The sequence below is a fragment of the Salvelinus namaycush genome, chromosome 23, assembly GCF_016432855.1.
Source record: "Salvelinus namaycush isolate Seneca chromosome 23, SaNama_1.0, whole genome shotgun sequence".
In the NCBI taxonomy this organism is placed as follows: Eukaryota; Metazoa; Chordata; class Actinopteri; order Salmoniformes; family Salmonidae; genus Salvelinus; species Salvelinus namaycush.
In genome coordinates this window covers 30,536,733-30,557,021 of record NC_052329.1, presented here as the reverse complement: position 1 = coordinate 30,557,021, position 20,289 = coordinate 30,536,733, and the positions used below count along the sequence as shown (strand labels likewise).

The 20,289-nt window shown below is 42.1% G+C and overlaps 2 protein-coding genes across 2 annotated transcripts; one reads left to right on the top strand and one right to left on the bottom strand.

Annotated features, from left to right (window-relative positions):
- Nucleotides 1-337: 337 nt before the first annotated feature.
- Nucleotides 338-1,915, top strand: LOC120018632 (thiamine transporter 2-like; the record flags this gene model as incomplete). Its single annotated transcript, XM_038961834.1, has 2 exons — nucleotides 338-448; nucleotides 1,277-1,915. Coding segments are annotated over 2 exons (750 nt in total), but the record flags the coding sequence as incomplete, so codon positions are not given.
- Nucleotides 1,916-10,499: 8,584 nt separating this feature from the next.
- LOC120018289 (ladderlectin-like) lies at nucleotides 10,500-11,540 on the bottom strand. Its single transcript, XM_038961409.1, has one exon. The coding sequence runs from the start codon at nucleotides 11,472-11,474 to the stop codon at nucleotides 10,914-10,916; it is 561 nt and encodes a 186-aa protein (XP_038817337.1). The 5' UTR covers nucleotides 11,475-11,540; the 3' UTR covers nucleotides 10,500-10,913.
- Nucleotides 11,541-20,289: the final 8,749 nt, after the last annotated feature.

Here is a 20,289-nt window from a genome sequence, read left to right as displayed (position 1 = left end):
GTCATCCAAAAGATAAGGGGTTTTCAATTGATAGGCATGGCCATGTTAAATTTGCACTATCTAATGTTTTAGTTATTGCATACATTTATTGAGCAGGTTGTTGATTGACAGACTGAGCTCAGTGATTACACAAACAAACCAAGGCGACTTCCGTATGGGGACTAGATTCAGGCTGGATTAAGGGTAGTGTGTGAGAGCAGACTAACCTGAGCAGGTAAAGCGTTAAACCTGCTTTTTGTATAAAGTATAAAAATGTGTGTGGGTGATAATAGTGGCTATCGCTGTTTGTGGATCTGTGAGGATGGAGGCTGTGAAGCGGTGGAGGGCAGGATAGGGCTATCCCACCACTCTGCTGTGCATCTATGGGTTCTTCGATACAGTGAAACCTCCTGTACCCTTCATCTACCCTTACCTGACTGGTCCAAACAAAAACCTGATGGTGGAACAGGTACAGTAGGCTTCAGGACAAACATTTCAATGCATTGTATTCATGCTCTTATACTATCTTTAGAGGGGTGTAACGATTTCCTTCATTGTGTATTCGTGCCTTTACAACGTTATCAGTAATATAACCATGTTATTGACCACTTTATTACCTACCAGCTTGATAAAGAAAAGGAAAATCAAGGGAGAAAATGCTTGTAACGAACGTCGTCGGGAGAAGGAGAGGAGGACCAAAGTGCAAGCGTTGTACGTATCCATAATACTTTTAATAATGATGAATACGCGAACAAAAACAACAAAACGACCAACGAACAGTTAGTGCAACAACAGTAGGTGCAACAAACACTAAACAGAAAATAACCACCCACAAACACAGGTGGGAACAGGCTACCTACGTATGGTTCTCAATCAGAGACAACGATAGACAGCTACCTCTGATTGGGAACCATACCAGGCCAAACACATAGAAATACAAAACAAGGACAACAAAGAACACCAGACATAGAATGCCCACCCAAACTCACGCCCTGACCAACCAAAATAGAGACATAAAAAGGATCTCTAAGGTCAGGGCGTGACAATGCTCACACTTTTCCACATGTTTTTGATGGCAGCAACAGGTCAGGAAGTAGTCTGGACCAGGGTTTGAACTTGTGAACTTGTGGCTGTCAACCCAACACCTTAGCCTTTACGGCAAGAGATCTGAACCTTTTGATGAGGTCGCGGCATCGCTCACTAGATGTTGGGTTAAGGTCGCTACAATCAATCAATTAATTTTCTATCTGAATGTTGCAACCTCCCAAACAGACAGCAATGTTGCACTCTAACTGAGGTGACCAACGAGATCTACCCTGTGTGGACCTACTCCTACCTGGCTGTGATGGTGCCAGTCTTCCTGCTCACCGATTGGCTGCGCTACAAGCCCGTCGTGGTGTTTCAGTGCATCAACCTCTTCATAACCTGGGCGATGATGCTATTGGTGCAGGTGGTGGCAGCCTTTAAGGCGATGCAGTTCTTCTATGGCGTGAAGTCGGCCTGTGAGGTGGCCTACTTCTCATACATCTACAGCATAGTGGACATGAAACACTACAGCAAGGCTACATCCTACTGCCGTAGTGTACAGCTGCTAGGCTACAAGGTGGGCTCTGTGCTGGGACAGCTGCTGGTCTGTTTCAGCCTCATGTATTACAACAATAACATCTTGGTATTTAATCTGGTGATGATCTCCATTGACCTGGTGACTTCCCTCTTCCTGCCCATGTTCTTCCATCAGAGTCAAAGTGAACCACCACAGACCCCAGAAGGAGGTAACAGGTGTGCAGGTGATGTGTCCACTGAGGGGCCAGTGAGGGCTAGGAGCTGCAGCCAAGTTTTCCTGCTGCTGTTGGAAAGACTTTCTCCAGTGCTACTCCACCAGGGCACTGCTGTACTGGTCAGTGTGGTGGGTACTAGCTACCTGTGGCTACAATGAGGCAATCAACTATGTACAGGTGTTGTGGGAGCACATACAGCCATCCCAGAAAGTCACAATCTACAACGGAGGGGTGGAAGCTGTGTCCTACCGGTTTGGTGAGTATTGAAGCACCAACTGTTGGAGTACACATGACAATTGGGTATTTGTAGATGTTTGTCTGGCATTAATAAACCATCATCATCAACAGTCAATCTGCAGTCATACTACTAATATGTACTTAAAGTGGACTGGGCCCAGTGGGGAGAGTTGTTCCTGGGCTCTTTCTCTGGCCTGGGGGCCTTATCATATTTGCCATGTGAGTTTGTGAGTTACTGCCATTAGAAAAATGTAGGTGCCAAACTTGAATGATCATTAACCATGTTCCAAATTGCTACTGACCTCTCTACGGAGAGATAAGCACTGATCTTTGGAGCAAACAACTTTGGGTCTTTGGTACTTCAGACTATCATCACATCCATTGTGGTGGATGGCATGGGGCTCAGCCTGGGCATCATCCCACAGGTGAGATTAAGGTTCAAGTGTCAAAGGAGGCAAGTCCCTACAAACCATTAGATCCCAACTTTTCCACCACAACCCCAGTGTCATAATCCAAAGTTAGGAATAGGTACCTTGGACTTTTGCCTTGGATGTTATGAACTGTCCTGGATCTTTGACCCAAAAAAGGAATACAACAATATTAAGTATCTGGTTCATTCAAAAAGTATTTTATTTTTTATCTGAACTGTGTAACTGGAGAATAATCTTAATGCTTTTCCACTCTTTCTTGCAGTTCACCATTTATGGAAGCTACTTCTCAGCCATCACTGTCATTTTCTTTCTGAGGGGTGTGTACATGATTATGACAGGGCGGTAAAGCCACAGAGATTCCACCACTGCAGAGGAGCCTCCAAGCCCAACCATGTGTTCACCCTGCAGAGGAGCCTCCAAGCCCAACCCTGTGTACACCACTGCAAGCTTGAACATGCAGTGGACCAAAAAGAAGAACCCAAAGTAGAAGTGTTATTATCTGACCGGTTCTGGCCACAGACAATAATCTGGTCAAAACTGATGAGGGCAAGGTGTCTCACCAAACTTTTACTTTAAATTCTAACGTCATGTTGCTCTGTATACTTGTATTTATAATCAAAATAAAAGTTGACACTGACTGGGCATAGACGTTCAACCTCTAGTTTTGATTTACATTTGGTTGAGTTGTCAACTAAATGTGAATTCAAACTTAAATCAACAACAAATGTCACCAAGCTTAGGTTAAAAGTTGGGTAAAAAAAACTATGAAATGCCCTTTTTGCAAATCCAATAAGTTTTCCATGTTGATTCAACATTAGCAGTGGAGAAGGTGAAGAGCTTCATGTTCCTCGGTGTACACATCACTGACAATCTGATATGGTCCACCCACACAGACAGTGTGGTGAAGAAGGCTCAACAGCGCCTTTTCAACCTCAGGAGGCTGAAGAAATGTGGCTTGGCACAGAAGACATTCATAAAATTCTACAGATACAGCATTGTGTACAGCGCCACCCAGAAGCTCCTCGACCCGTTTCAGTTTGCCTATCAGCCCAGCAGAGGAGTTGATGATGCCCTTCTTACTCTCTTCGACATGGTCTATAGAGATCTAGAGGGTGCCAAATCCCATGACTTTTCTTCTGCCTTCAACACAATCCAGCCTTACATTCTGGCACAGAGATTCATTAGGGACTACTCCTTAGATGGGGGGCTGGTTTTGTGGCTGTTGGACTTCCTGAGCCAGAGGTCACAGTGGGTCAAAATAGGTCCCTACGTGTCGGACGTACGCACCACAAACACAGGCTCTCCTCAGGGATGTGTTTTGTCCCCACTTCTGTACATCTTGTACACTAATAGTTGTACTAGTTCCCATCCTGACAGACACCTCGTTAAGTTCGCTGATGACACTGCCTTGATCAGCCTGTTGCATGCTGACGAGGAACACCATGGCCCGGTCCTAAATGACTGTATAGTGGTGTAACAAATCACACTTGGTCCTCAATACCAACAAGACCAAAGAGATGTGCATAGACTTCAGGAAGCATACAACACCTACATCTGCAACATCTATCAGAGGTCAGAACATAGAGATTGTAGAGGAATACAAATATCTGGGTGTCCTCTTGGACAATAAGCTCCAGTAGAGTAAATGTGCAGACCTGATCTACAAAAAGAGTCAGAGACTGTACTTTCTCAAAAAGCTGAGATCTTTTAATGTTGACTGTACTATACTGAATCTTTTATTGAGATTATTTAAACTTTTTGTATTGTTTGTTGGTTTGGCAATGCCACTGTCAGCCAGAGAAATATGCTGAGAAGGATTATCACCACAGCAAGCAAGGTACTTGGAGTCAAACATACAGGCCTGGATAAGATATTTAAGGTCAGGGCCCTCTGCACAAAATCATTTTAGACCCAAGCCACCCCCTGTACCCGGAATTTGAACTACTCCCCTCTGGGTGCAGGAATAGGGCACCCCTTTGGCAGGAAAAACAGAACTAGACAATAATTTGTGATATCCATCCTACATAGCTCGGGCTAATGTTCCTATCGACCCAGTAAGGCCAGCAGGCTAGTCTCTTTTTATTGGTATGTAACTGTTATGAAAGTTGTATTGTCAATTCTTTTTGTATTTAAACACCACTTTAACCTCTACTTCCTCCCAATCCCGGATCCGGGAGCACCCCCATCAGTAAAAAAGCTGACTAGCATAGCCTAGCATAGCGTCACAAGTAAATACTAGCATCTAAATATCATTAAATCACAAGTCCAAGACACCAGATGAAAGATACACATCTTGTGAATCCAGCCATCATTTCAGATTTTTAAAATGTTTTACAGGGAAGACACAATATGTAAATCTATTAGCTAACCACGATAGCAAAAGACACAACTTTTTTTGTCCACCATTTTTTTCCTGCATAGGTAGCTATCACAATTTCGACCAAATAAAGATATAAATAGCCACTAACCAAGAAACAACTTCATCAGATGACAGTCTGATAACATATTTATTGTATAGCATATGTTTTGTTAGAAAAATTTGCATATTTCAGGTATAAATCATAGTTTACCATTGCAGCCACCATCACAACTCTCACCAAAGCAACTAGAATAACTACAGAGACCATCGTGTATTACCTAAATACTCATCATAAAACATTTCTGAAAAATACACAGCGTACAGCAAATGAAAGACAAAGATCTTGTGAATCCAGCCAATATTTCAGATTTTTTAAGTGTTTTACAGCGAACACACAATATAGCATTATATTAGCTTACTACAATAGCCAACCACACAGCAGCATTGATTCATGCACGTTAGCGATAGCGAATAAACCAGCAAAAGATATTACATTTTTGACTAACCTTCTCAAAACTTCATCAGATGACAGTCCTATAACATCATATTACACAATACATATAGAGTTTGTTCGAAAATGTGCATATTTAGCGGCACAAATCGTGGTTATACAATGAGAAAAGTAGCCAGGCTGCCAACAATATGTCGGGAGAAATCTTGGGAGAGGCACCTAATCTAATCGATAACTAATCATAAACTTGACTAAAAAATACAGGTTGGACAGCAAATGAAAGATACATTAGTTCTTAATGCAATCGCTGTGTTAGATTTTTAAAATTAACGTTACTACAACATACAGCGTGCGTTAAAGCGAGACCGCACCTAGATTATTGGCAGAATATCTGTTCTACATTTTTCAACAGAACAACGAATTAACATCATAAATACTTCTTACTTTTTGATGAACTCCCATCAGAATCTTGGGCAAGGTGTCCTTTGTCCAAAAGAATCGTTGCTTGGTTGTAGATTGTCCTCTTCAACGTTCGAATTAGCAGTAAACATTAGCCATGTGGCAAAGACGTGTCCGACTCACTAAAACGCAGGACAAATAAATATCCGAAAATCGCAATATACCGATATAAACTGATATAACTCGGTTTAATATAACAACATTATGATGTCTTTAACACCTATAACGAATAAAAACAGAGCCGGATATATCTAAGGCCTATAACCGGAGCGTTCTAGAGCCACAGCCAGAGCTCCTTTCTGCGTCAGGGCGAAGAGGAGAAAGGGGGAACCCCATGTTGCCAGGCCATTTATAACCTCTCAGTTCTGCCTAGCAAATCCATTTCAATTCTCACTATTCGCTGACACCCATGGGGAAGACGTATGCAGTGCATCTCAACCAATAGAAGACAGGCAGATTTATAAACAGATCTCAGAACAGCAAGCAGATTTAAGATTAAAGATTAAACATGCACATGACATTGCAACAAAATGTATTACAAAACAATAAAGTCAGTAAAGTACATCCTTTCGGGCTGTATCACTGCCTGGTGCGGCAACTGCACTGTCCGCTACCGCAGGACTCTCCAGAGCGTAGTGCTGTCTGCCCAACAGATCACCAGGGAAACACTTCCTGCCCTCCAGGACATCTACAGCACTGGGTGTCACAGGAAGGCCAAGAAGATTATGAAGGACCTCAGCCACCCGAGCCACAGCTTGTTCACCCGCTACCATCCAGAAGGCGAGGTCAGTGGAGGATCAAAGCTGGGACCAAGAGACTGAAGAACAGCTTCTATCTCAAGGCCATCAGACTGTTAAATAGCCACCACCAGCCTGCCTCCGCTCGGTACCTGCCCTGAACTTTAGTCACTGTCACTAGCCGGCTACCACCCGGTACACAACCCTGCACCTTAGAGGCTGCTGCCCTATGTACATAGCCATGGGACATTGGTTACTTTAATAATGATTACTTTAATACCGTTTTTTATGTATATACTGTATTCTAGTCAAGGCCTACCCTATTAACTATTGCTGTAAATATACTATTCTATCCTAAGTATTCTACAGAAATACTACATAGTATATCCATATTATGTCCTTATATCCCATCATATATATTTATACTACGGACTCCGACATTGCTCGTCCTAATATTTCTAATATTTCTATTCCATTTGTTTACTTTTTAGATTTGCATGTATTTTTGTGTATTGTTAAATATTACTGCACTGTTGGCGCTAGGAACACAAGAATTTCGCTACACCCACAATACCATATGCTAAATAAACTCAGCAAAAAAAGAAACGGCCCTTTTTCAGGACCCTGTCTTTTAAAGATAATTAAAGATAAAAATCCAAATAACTTCACAGAAAAGGGTTGTAAAGGGTTTAAACACAAAAGGGTTGTAAAGGGTTTAAACACTTTCCCATGCTTGTTCAATGAACCATAAACAATTAATGAACATGCACCTGTGGAACGGTCATTAAGACACTAACAGCTTACAGACAGTAGGCAATTAAGGTCACAGTTATGAAAACTTAGGACACTAAAGAGGCCTTTCTACTGACTCTGAAAAACAACAAAAGAAAGATTCCCAGGGTCCCTGCTCATCTGTGTGAACGTGCCTTAGGCATGCTGCAAGGAGGCATGAGGACTGCAGGTGACTGCAGACAACTGCCCGAGTTACACCAGGAACGCACAATCCCTCCATCAGTGCTACGATGGTCTGCAATAGGCTGACAGAGGCTGGACTGAGGGCTTGTAGGCCTGTTTTAAGGCAGGTCTTCACCAGACATCACCGGCAACAACGTCGCCTATGAGCACAAACCCACCGTCGCTGGACCAGACAGGACTGGCAAAAAGTGCTCTTCACTGACGAGTCGCGGTTTTGTCTCACCAGGGGTGATGGTCGGATTCGCGTTTATCATCGAAGGATTGAGCGTTACACCGAGGCCTGTACTCTGGAGCGGGATCAATTTGGAGGTGGAGGGTGTGTCAGTAGACCAGAAGTAGTGCTCTTTGAGAAAGTTCTTTTGTTTTATTGACAAAAATTAGACCCTAAAATAATATCATTATTTCTCTCCGTTTGTATAGTTGATGACAATAATTATTGTTGTATTTTCTCACAAGATTTAGATCATTACAGGCTAGTGGGGCGTTAGTTGTAATAAACCTTACATGGTATTTAGACACATTCACATGATGATATAAAATGTCGCTTCTTTACAACAATTTTAGCAGTACAACTAAAAGAATACCTTAAAAAATTAAAAAATAAGGTCAAATTCATACTTTTGTATGCTAATATAAATAACCTACAGTGCCATGAAAAAGTATTTACCCCCTCTCTGATTGTCTCTATTTTTACATATTTTTTATACTGAATGTTGTCGTGGTAATTTCCTGTATTACTCAATGATGAGTGATTCAACCACATACAAGTCGGAGTTAAATTATAAATTCCATCTTTAAAAATATATGAGCTTCACCATAGCCCTTTTTGACTCTCAGATCAATTCAGTGTCTATAAATGAATTCTCTGAGAGTCCCTACAAAACAATTCTTAGTATCATTTATAGCCAAGATACACCCCTCTCAACTTACAAAGAACCTTTTACTTGAAAGAGGAGTATCCCATAGCTAGATAGCATTAGCTATAAATTATCCTTCAGTTTGGTCTCCTAAAACGAGATTTCAATCTCATGCTTGGTACCACAACATTACCTCATCCAATGGCATATATCAATTGTCAATTCTAGATACTCCCATCTAAAATACACCCCCTCCTGGATAAGCTCAGAAAAGACAGTGAGCCTCTTAGGTCATATACTAGGTCAAGATAAGGGCAACCTCAGAGGGGACATACAATGGTTCCAGACACTGCCATACTCCTTCCCCCAATGAGAAAAGTAGGGAGTGACTGGCGTACAGACATTGTATGAGATAACTAACTGGTTCCCCATTAATAACGCCATCCCTTCACATGGTTTAGGAATAGTTACAGACACATTCCCATAAGAAGACAATGTTCCATTCTGTCCTCCTCCCCTTCTGATATTCTACATAGCACCACATGGTTTAACAGATACATTGACATATGAAGACAAGCCTGACCTCTCCCCTCTCTGAGCCCCAAGTGACTAAGCCCTAGCTGATTAAGGGAAAATGCAACTGCCAACCCTATAGTCCAAAGGGAACCATTCTAATGACAAGTATCTCACAAGCATATGATGAAAATAACATCTTATCTATCTATGTTACCTAACTAATTATGATTCAGCCACGACAATGTTAACAGATCTTTAACCAAAACCTAATATTTGATAAAGGGAACGTGAATTTACAAATAACGAAAAAATATATACTTATTTTATTTATTTAATTAACAAAGCTATGTAACACCCAATTCCCCTGTGTGAAAAGGCAATTTCCCCCTTACACTAAATAACTGGTTATTCCACCTTTAGCTGCAATGACTGGAACCAAATGCTTCCTATATTTGTTGATCAGTCTCACGTCGCTGTGGAGGAATTTTGGCCCACTCTTGCATGCAGAACTGTTTTAACTCAGGGACATTTCAAGCATGATCTGCTCGTTTCAAGTCCTGCCACAGCATCTCAATTGGGATTAGGTCTGAACTTTGACTAGGCCATTCCAAAACTTCAAATTCGTTGCTTTTTCATGATTGTGTGTTTTGGATCATTGTCTTGCTGCATGAACCAGCTGTGCTTCAGCTGTAGAATTATCTGATACAGAGCAGAATTCATGGTTCCGTCTATTAAGGGAAGTCGTCCAGGTCCTGAGGCAGCAAAGCATCCCCAAACCATCACACGACATCCACCATGCTTGACCGTTGGTATAAGTTTCTTACTGTGGAATGCAGTGTTTAGTTTTCGCCAGACATAAATGGGACCCATCTCATCCAAAACGTTGACACAAATTTGCTAAAAAGCACCTGGATGATCATCAAGACTCTTGGAAGAATGTTCTATGGACAGATGAGTCAAAAGTATAACTTTTTGCACAGCATGGGTCCCATAATGCCTGGCGAAAAACCAAACATTGCATTTCACAGTAAGAACCTTAAACCAACGGTCAAGCATGGTGCTGGTAGTGTGGTGGTTTTTACTATTATTTGTATTTATTATTAAAACATACTATCTACCTGTAGTGAAGCAGCTCAATATTTACATTACATTCTGTCATCTAACCGTCTCCTGTCCAGAGCGACCCATAGGAGCAACCAGAGTCAAGAGCCCCGCCCAAGGGCACGCCGATATATCTCCCACCAAGTCAAAACGGGGCCCCGAAATAAAATAAGTATGCAACTGTTGTTTTATTTGTTCACTCAGGTTCTCTTTATCTAATATTATGTTTTGGTTGAAGATCTGATGACGTTCAGTATCAAAAATACGCAAAAATAGAGAAAATTAGAGAGAGTGCAAATACTTTTTCACAGCACTGTATATTAAATGCTGGTCAAATAAGGGTTTTTGGTCAATATGAAATTCCTAAAAGATCAAATGGAATTTTGTTAATGTAATTTATTTTCATCCAAATATCAGTTTCAAAATCATAACATCAATAACAAACATTTCAATTACCCTTCTTTTTTACTATGGAAGACAGTGTTACATTAATGTTAAATAGCTAAGTGTCTTTGTGAGACTCATTGTACAGTTGGTACAAATCGCACATATACCATTGACTTATTAATGCGGCATGACAACTTGTCAAGCATTAGCAAAAAAAAAAAAACTAAAACAATTCAGAGTATGTAATGTATCTTTAATTTCAAAAGCAGAATTAGCAATATCACACAGTTTCATCACAAGCTTAGCTAATGTTAGTTAAACAGAAATGTTAGCCTAGCTAAACAGTAGCTAGCTAACAGCAGATAATGACTTAGTATAAAAGTCTGCATTGAGCTTCAAAGACTGTTTCTTCGATAGCTACAATTTTTCTGTTTGCTGTTTCTTGTAAATTCCTCTGTCATTATTTTTAACTGTTAGATATGGCTCGTTAGCTAATTATTAGATAGGTGGCTAGCTTTTTTTGTGAATACAGGTTTTATTTGTCATGTTGGTGAGATGCAGTGAGTGGCAGATCTTGGTTTGATTATTGAAGTGTAGACTGTTGACCCCTGGAGGTGGAGGTGAAGTAGCTGTGGCATTTCCTAGCCTACATTCTTCTGGAACAGAGCGATGCAAACTTCCACTCACAGGGCACGTCAAACCAGAGCTTCGCACTTGCAGCGTTCATATGCAGACAGTCCTCTCCTTCTCCAGCGTTATTGGGCTCATCGGTGTCCCAGTTAGTGTAATCAAATCTGGACCCATCTGACCACATCCATGTGCCCTCCTTGATTGCATCAAAACCTCCGAGCCAGGTGCTATGTAGGTCGCCATTGGTATCCTTTGTCAGTGCTTGCATAAACTGGTACTCTAAAAGGCTATGCACAGATGCTAGGTTTCCACCAAGTGCCAAACAGTTTTGCTCCGAATCTACGAATGATTGCTGAATGCTGACAAACTTGAAACAGTGTGATCCATATGTGTACCAGTCTGAGGGACATGAACTTTCCTTTATCCCCTCCTGCACTGCTGCCACGTGAGCCTCGACAGGAGGAGTCTGTTCCACCTTAGTCTTCAGTAAGGGTTCTAAACCAAGGAGCTGGATCAGGTTTGCGTCGCCCAGTGCAATGGCAGCACTCAGAAGCAGAAGAATGGCCAACTTTTCCATGGTAATCTTTTCCTGTCAGAGAAGGAATCACAGGTGGTAGTCTGTAGGTTCTGTTCAGCTTGAGAAAGAGGAACACTTTTATACATGTAGCTCACCAAGCCACAAGGACAATGTACAAAAAAGCATGTTGACTGATTCCACATCCTATTGGGAAATGTATCCTAATCCTTCTGCCAAACATACACAGAGTGTACAAAACATTAAGAACACCTGGTGAATCCAGGTGAAAGCTATGATCCCTTATTAATGTCACTTGTTAAACCCACTTCAAACAATGTAGATGCTTAAAGAAGGTTTTTTAAACCTTGAGACAATTTAAACATGTATTGTGTATGTGTGCCATTCGGAGGATGAATGGGCAAAACAAAATAATTAAGTGTCTTTGAACGGGGTATGATAGTACATGTAGGTGCCAGGCGCACCTTTTTGTGTCAAGAACTGCAACGCAGCTGGGTTTTCACGCTCAACAGTTTCTGGTGTCTACAAAACATTAAGATCATCTTCCTAATATTGAGTTCCAGCTCCCTCCCCCTTCCCCCCTTCTCCTTCATCTATAGAGAGAACATCTGACATCTTTAGTCAGCTGACACAACTACCTAGACAATTTACACACACATCCCTATACCAGCCCACAAACTATAACCATGCTGGTGGTGTGATCCTATTTGAAACCACTCAAAAGCCAAGAACACACAAACACTTGCAACTACCTAAATTAAACAATCAGACACATGAACAGTGAAAAACCTGAATGATTGAATTAATGTTTTATTTCAGTGTCAAATTGTCAGTTGGCGACCCATCCGTTACAGGATCAATTGACACTTTAAAAGAAAATGACAATGATTCTTACAAAGAGTCCTCTGGTGTGCTGTGCAGTGTGCACCGCATACAAAGAATCAACATGATTACAAGGTTGTCTAGGCAAAAACAACTACCTTTAAGGAGCAAATACAAAAATAAATAAATACAGATGTATAAATACAGGTAAATGAAACTGAAAAAAACGATTTAAACACATTCGGGCCCCAAGAAATAATTAAAATGTGAAAGCTGTATAAACCTATGCACAAGCCATACGTACATGGACCTGATATACGCCTATAACTAAATATGTAATTCAATTATAGGTTTATATAACATTTTCATCGTAGCTCAGCCACATAATGCCAGGGTATACCTGGTGGGCTTTCTGGAATAGAAAGACACGTACATCATGTTTTAAAGGGCAATAGAGTATTGAGTGAATTTCATTCTCTACCTCTTTGAGGTCACAGTAGTTACAAAGTCTCTCCTATACTATTTCACCACAATACCAGCCTGTTTACACACACAGGCGCAATATCCCTCTTCTTACCTATGCACATAGTGATCTCCGGCTGTAGGGTGTACATAACCTTTCTGTCACACATGAATTCGCTCTTAATCAAACAAAAGTTTCTCAATTTACGTTTATGATTAATCTCCTCCACCAATTTCTTTTCATATTGCATCATCAGTTGTTTTTTAATGTTTTTTTGATTTGGTTTTCATACAGATGTTCATAGTCAGACTGTTCTGAAAGGTTTAGATTGGATGAGCTTATTAGTCACTTGTATAGGGACACAGATGTAATTATAGGGTACAGTGAAAATCTTGTTCTCCGGGCTCCAACAGTGCAGGTAAAAATAACATAAATAAAAAGAGAATGAGACATAATAATAATATATACACATTTACAACAGTAGCAGTTATAAATGACCGTTGGGTGTTGGGGGCAGGGTGAATGAAGTCTGTCGGGTATGGGGGCTATTAGGGGAGGGGGAAGTGAGAAGTGAATGAAACAGTAATAAAAAAAAGAATAATAAATAAATATGCGTAAATATGTATATATTAACAATGATCCATTGGGAGGTGGGGTGCAGGGTAACTGTCTTGCAGTCAGTGAGTGTGGATTGCAGTCACTCAGACTTTTCCAGTAGACTGCTTTCAAGGTAAGGAAACAAATATCTAAATATGTCCAACGCTGAACTATCACTTTAATGTCATCATATAAATTGTAGCCTTACTTTTGTACATTTCAATGTTCTAATACAAAGTAAAATAAAAAATGATATTTTGGAAGTTTGAAAGACATGCCCCAACCCCTCCCTGTGAGTTCCACTGAATGTTTTTAAAGGTCAATAAGGTATGAGTGTCAAGTAAATAAGTTATTCTGGTAACTGTTATCCACCGTTGTGTCAAACTACCAGGAAGTTTGATAAGGTCGCGAAGCTCACCCTGCCTTAAGGTTCTTTGAAAACGCCTGTCAAGCAACATGGACGAAGTGTTGCAGTGAGATTAGGTCAAGCAAATGAGCTGATACACAAACAAGTCAAACAACATTGGCATTGCATGCATAGAGTAGCAGGTAGCCTAGCAGTTAAGAGCGGTTTGAATCCCCGAGCCGATTTGGTGAATAACCTGCTGATGTGCTTTTAAGCAAGGCACTTAGCCGTAATTGCTCCTGTAAGTCGCTAAGGATAAGAGTGTCTGCTAAATGACTAAAATCATTAAAAAAATAAACATCCAATCCTGTCATACACTGAGTATGCAAAACATTATCAACACCTATTTCCATGACAGACTGACCAGGTGAAAGCTTTGATCCTTTACTGATATCACTTTCTAAACCCACTTCAATCAGTATAGATGAAGGAGAAGAGACGGGTTAAAGAAGGATTTTTAAGCCTTGAGACAATTGAGACATGGATTGTGTGTGTGCCATTCAGTGGGTGAATGAGCAAGACAAAATATTTAAGTGATTTGAACAGGGTATGGTAGTCTACCAAGCGCATCGGTTTGTGTCAAGAACTGCAATGCTGCTGGGTTTTCACACTCAACAGTTTCCTGTGTGTATCAAGAATAGTCCACACCCAAAGGACATCCAGTCAACATGACACAACTATGGGAATCATTTTTGACACCTTATCCATTTGACACCTTATCCATGTCCTGACTAACTGAGGCTGTTCTGAGGGCAAAGGGGAGTGCAACTCAATATTAGGAAGGTGTTCTTAATGTTTTGTACACTCAGTTTACATCACATCCTGGTTTAACAAATATTTTTTTAATACAAATGTTTGGGTATTATAACAGCATCACTGAGTGTACAACACATTGTAAATACCTGCTCTTTCCATGACAGACTGACCAGGTGAATCCAGGTGAACGCTATGATCCCTTATTGACGTCACTTTCTAAATCCACTTCAATCCGTTTAGATGACGGGGAGGAGACAGGTCCAAAAAATATTTTGGAGCCTTAAAACTGTTTAGGGATAGGGGGTAGCATTTTCACTTTGGATGAATCCCATAGTGAATTGCCTCCTACTCTGTCCCAGATGCTAATATATGCATATTATTATTACTATTGGATAGAAAACACTCTGAAGTTTCTAAAACTGTTTGAATTATGTCTGTGAGTATAACAGAACTCATATGGCAGGCAAACTTCCAAACAGGAAGTGGAAATTCTGGGGCTGGTTGATGTTAAACTCATCGTCTATTCACATCCCAGTAAGATATGGATCTGTTCGCACTTCCTACACCTTCCACTAGATGTCAACAGTCAGTAGAACGTGGAATGAAGCCTCTAGTGTGATGTGGGGCCGGATGGCAGCTATTTGAGTCAGTGGTCTGGCAGAATGCTAGTTCCTGGTCATGCGCGCTAGTCATGATATGGCCATGTGTTCCATTACTCTGTAGACAAAAACGAATGCTCCGGTTGGAACGTTATTGGATATATATGATAACAACATCCTGAAGATTGATTCTCTACTTAATTTGACCAGTTTATTCGACCTGGAATATAACTTTTTTAAGTTTTCGTCCAAGTTCGCCTGGACCGGCGCCAGCGTTTGGACATGTGAACTAAACGTGCTAGCAAAAGTAGCTAATTGGACACTAGTAATGGACATTATCGAACAAAACAACAATTTATTGTGGAACAGGATTCCTGGCACTGCATTCTGATGAAACATCATCAAAGGTAAGGGAATATTTATGATGTAATTTCGTATTTCTGTTGACTCCAACATGGCGGAGAAATGTTGTTAAATCTGAGCGCCGTCTCAGATTATTGCATGGTGTGCTTTTTACGTAAAGTTGTTTTTTTTTAAAAATCTGACACAGCGGTTGCATTAAGAACAAGTGTATCTTTAATTATATGTAAAACATGTATCTTTCATCAAAGTTTATGATGAGTATTTCTGTTATTTGACGTGGCTCTCTGTAATTACTCCGGATATTTTGGAGGCATTTCTGAACATGGCGCCAATGTAAACCAAGATTTGTGGATATAAATATGCACATTATCGAACAAAACATAAATGTATTGTGTAACATGATGTCCTATGAGTGTTATCTGATGAAGATTATCAAAGGTTAGTGATTCATTTTATCTCTATTTCTGCTTTTGTGACTATCTTTGGCTGGGAAAAATGGCTGTGTGTTTTTTGGATTTGGTGGTGATCTAACATAAATATATGTTGTGTTTTCGCATTTTAAAAATCGGACATGATGGGTAGATTAACAAGATGTTTATCTTTCATTTGCTGTATTGGACTTGTTAATGTGTGAAAGTTACATATTTCTAAAAAATATTTTTGAATTTCGCGCGCTGCCTTTTCAGCGGAATGTTGTGGGTGTTCCGCTAGCGGAACCCCTGGGCTAGAAAGGTTAACGCCACAGCCTATCGCATATAATCAAACTCCTAGGTCAATTGTAACATTTCACTTCAGCCACTTTTGGTTGAATCGTAAAGGACTGGTAGTTCCAAGAAACTTGTTTAATTGTAGATGAGATACAGTTGAAGTCCGAAGTTAACATACACCTTAGCCAATACATTTAAACTCAGTTTTTCACAATTCCTGACATTTAATCTGAGTAAAAATGTCCAGTCTTAGGTCAGTTAGGATCACCACTTTATTTTAAGAATGTGAAATGTCAGAATAATAGTAGAGAGAATGATTTATTTCAGCTTTTATTTCTTTCATCACATTCCCAGTGGGTCAGAAGTGTACATACACTCAATTAGTATTTGGTAGCATTGCCTTTAAATTGTTTAACTTGGGTCAAACGTTTCGGGTAGCCTTCCACAAGCGTCGCACAATAAGTTGGGTGAATTTTGGCCCATTCCTCCTGACAGAGCTGGTGTACCTGAGTCAGGTTTGTATGCCTCCTTGCTCGCACACACTTTTTCAGTTCTGCCCGCAATTGTTCTATGGGATTGAGGTCAGGGCTTTGTGATGGCCACTCCAATACCTTGACTTTGTTGTCCTTAAGCCATTTTGCCACTACTTTGGAAGTATATTTGGGGTCATTGTCCATTTGGAAGACCCATTTGCAACCAAGCTTTACCTTCCTGACTGATGTCTTGAGATGTTGCTTCAACATATCCACATCATTTTCGATCCTCATGATGCCATCTATTTTGTGAAGTGCACCAGTCCCTCCTGCAGCAAAGCACCCCCACAACATGATGCTGCCACCCCCGTGCTTCACGGTTGGGATGGTGTTCTTCGGCTTGCAAGCCTCCCTCTTTTTTCTCCAAGCATAACGATGGTCATTATGGCCAAACAGTTATATTTTTGTTTCATCAGACCAGAGGACATTTCTCCAAAAAGTACAATCTTTGTCCCAATGTGCAGTTGCAAACCGTACTCTGGCTTTTAATGGCGGTTTTGGAGCAGTGGCTTCTTCCTTGCTGAGCAGCCTTTCAGGTTATGTCGATATAGGACTTGTTTTACTATGGATATTGATACTTTTTGTTTCCTCCAGCATCTTCACAAGGTCCTTTGCTGTTGTTCTGGGATTGATTTGCACTTTTTGCACCAAAGAACGTTCATCTCTAGGAGACAGAACGCGTCTCCATCCTGAGCGGTATGACGGCTGCGTGGTCCCATAGTATTTATACTACAACATCCTGGTACTTATCCTGGTGTTGATCTCCATCGCCCTGGTGACTTCCCTTTTCCTGCCCATGCCACAGAGAAGCATGTTCTTCCAATGGAGTCAGGAGAGGCATACAACTGGAAATGCAGAAGAAATGGACGCCCAAGAACTACCAGAGGCCCTAGGAAGAGGGGACATGTGTGCAGGTGAGGGGACTGAGAGCTAAGAGCTGCGGCCAGGTTCTTATCCAGCTGTGGAGAGACTTCCTCAGGTGATATCTTCCAGGGAGCTGCTGTACTGGTCAGTGTTGTGGGCACTGGCCACCTGTGGCTATAACCAGACAATCAACTATGTACAGGTGCTGTGGCAGCACATAGAGCCATCCCAGAACTTCACAGTCTACAATGGAGGCGTGGAAGCTGTGTCAAACCTATTTGGTGAGTAGCGAACAACACTATAGATCTGTTATGATACGTTGTGTGCTCAGTTCGAGTTGGGTCTGACTGCGACCCGTGTCCTGTGCCAGGCCAGAATCGCCCAGGGATGGACCACCCAGGGAGGCACGTTAGTTAACATAACGACCACTGCACCAGTGTTTAATGGAGGTGTAGCCAGCGGTAAATAACATGTCGACCAGTGCACCGGTGTTGTATTGAGATGCCTGTCGACCTGAGGTGCGTTCCACTGGGCAGCTGTATCACGGTGTCGCCGGCGGTAACGCTTGCCAACGTAGCAACCAGCGCACTGATGTTGTATCGAGGTGCCTGCGGATCTGATGTGCTTCCCACTGGACAGCTGTATCACGGTGTAGCCAGCTGTAGCTAGTAACGTGGCCCATTTTTTGTCCTTCCCTGTATTATATTTCATGTGGGATAGCAGTTTACACAAGAAATAACTAATTGGTAGTCATCTAGATGTCACCATGATACAGTCTACTCAATGGGGTGAGCATGAACGGCAAAACCACCTGGACACAGTATATTTCGCTCCCGTTTGCCAAGCACTGCAGTCCCGCAACAGGGTGGGAAATAGCTACTATAGTGTAGCTAATGTCAAGGGGTGACAGTCACAGCAAGCACATGCATGCAACACATTCAAGCAACAGTACACTCATCATCAGTTTTATTAAATGAAAGTGTACAATTATGTTTTGTGTAAAACAGTGAAATGCGACCCCGACTCACCCGCTCAGGCTTCAAAACCAAGCTCTTGTAGTAGTTCTGCTGCTAAGTGAAATTTGACTCTGCAGACCCGTAGAATGAGGAAGTAGCCAGGAGCCAATAGAAAGAGAAGCATCCAAGAGCCAATAGAAAGAGGGGCTGGTTTTCCCTGGTCGGTCCAAGAGAAGCATCCAGGAGCCAATTGAATTAGGGGGTTGGTTTTCCCTGCGTGGTCTTTCCCTGGACGTGGGTCGCAGTTGGATCATTTTGCGCAGTTCGTCATCAGAAACCTTGTTTACCTAGCAATGGATACAATCACATGCAACTTCACATGTAATCAGATGGTTCTATATCGTGGAGCGCTGCCCCACAGGCTTCACTCCTATTGGTTTACCCTGCTGCCTAGGCGGTGCAGCCTGATAACAAAATGATGCATGCGCTAAAGACAATGGGAGACCAGCTGGCCCTATATATTGGAGCACCCCCTATCCATCAGCCTCCCTTTTTCTTCAGCGAGACTGAAGATTGCCTTGAAGAGAAGCACTGCTGTTGATGTAGAATACACTCAACGTTGTCGGCTACTGCAGACCCCCATGACCTATGTCATGTGTGCTTGGGGGGAAGTTGAGAGTGCTTATGGTGAATTTGAGTGTGGTGACGGGACCGCAGTGCTTGAGGAGATAAATGACGCTGAGGGTCTCTCCATGCATTCATCTGTTCCTCCTGCCTCTGCGCTCTGAATTCCTGTGGCTCATTGAGGGGGCCGCAAAGCATCTCGAGATACCATATGCACATGATGCAGGAGGGTCCATGGAGAGAGCAAAGACACAGGCTCTTTTTACGCTGGCCATGCCTTCGCTGGACAACTATGCAGAGGGTTCCTGAAACTAAACCACTGATGGAGAGACTCCCTACCCAGGCCTACTTGCCATTAACTAGAGTGGCGGGGCGGCAGAAGGCCATTGTCAATGGCATCTTACGACTTGAGAAAGCTGTGGCGGCCTACCTGGTCCCGAGCTACACACTTCTCTAAACTCCTCAGCTCAGCTCTGGCTCAGATAGCAACGAGGAAAACGTCTATCTGTCTGGTGCCACCCTCCACCTCACACGCCACTGGGCTTCAACAAGCTATGACATTGTCACAAAAGAGCCTATCTTCCATGCCAGTCAGACCAACTCTCAGGTTCTTCCACTCTTTCTTTCCAGAGGTGTCACAGCCCCATACAGGGGTGCGGCTGTTGAGTAGGACAGTGTTTGCGCTGTGCCACACAACTGAGCGGCGTTCTCATGAGCCTCCAATTATGTCGGGGCTGGGGGCCAGCGATTTTTGTTTTGTACGCCCAGCGAGATCTGACACTGGGGTTATGGACGTAACCGTCATGTCGATGCCTCCGATCCCCTTTCGGGGGAGGCGCTCCTTGGGCTGTGCTACTGTTATACAGTCGGCATTCAGCAGCGGTCAGGACCATAGGGGAATACAGACGTTTTCTACTGAATACTCCTCAGCTTCGCGCTGTCCCGCTTTCAAAGCATTATTGGGAGTACTCTGCCCACCTGGCTAGTTGGAAGTTGAGGCGTACCCCTCCACCCTTTGCAGTGATCATGGAAACGGTGAAGGCATCTCCAGAGAAGGTTGCAGCTCTGAACAAAGAGATTGCAGAACTCCTGGCAAAGGAGGCGATTACAGTAGTTCCTCCAGAGCAGAGGAAAAAAGGGCTTTAATCGCCCTACTTTCTCATGCAT

Coding starts and splice junctions, on each gene's coding strand:
- LOC120018289 (XM_038961409.1), bottom strand. CDS start 11,474: ATGGAAAAGTTGGCCATTCTTCTGCTTCTGAGTGCTGCCATTGCACTG.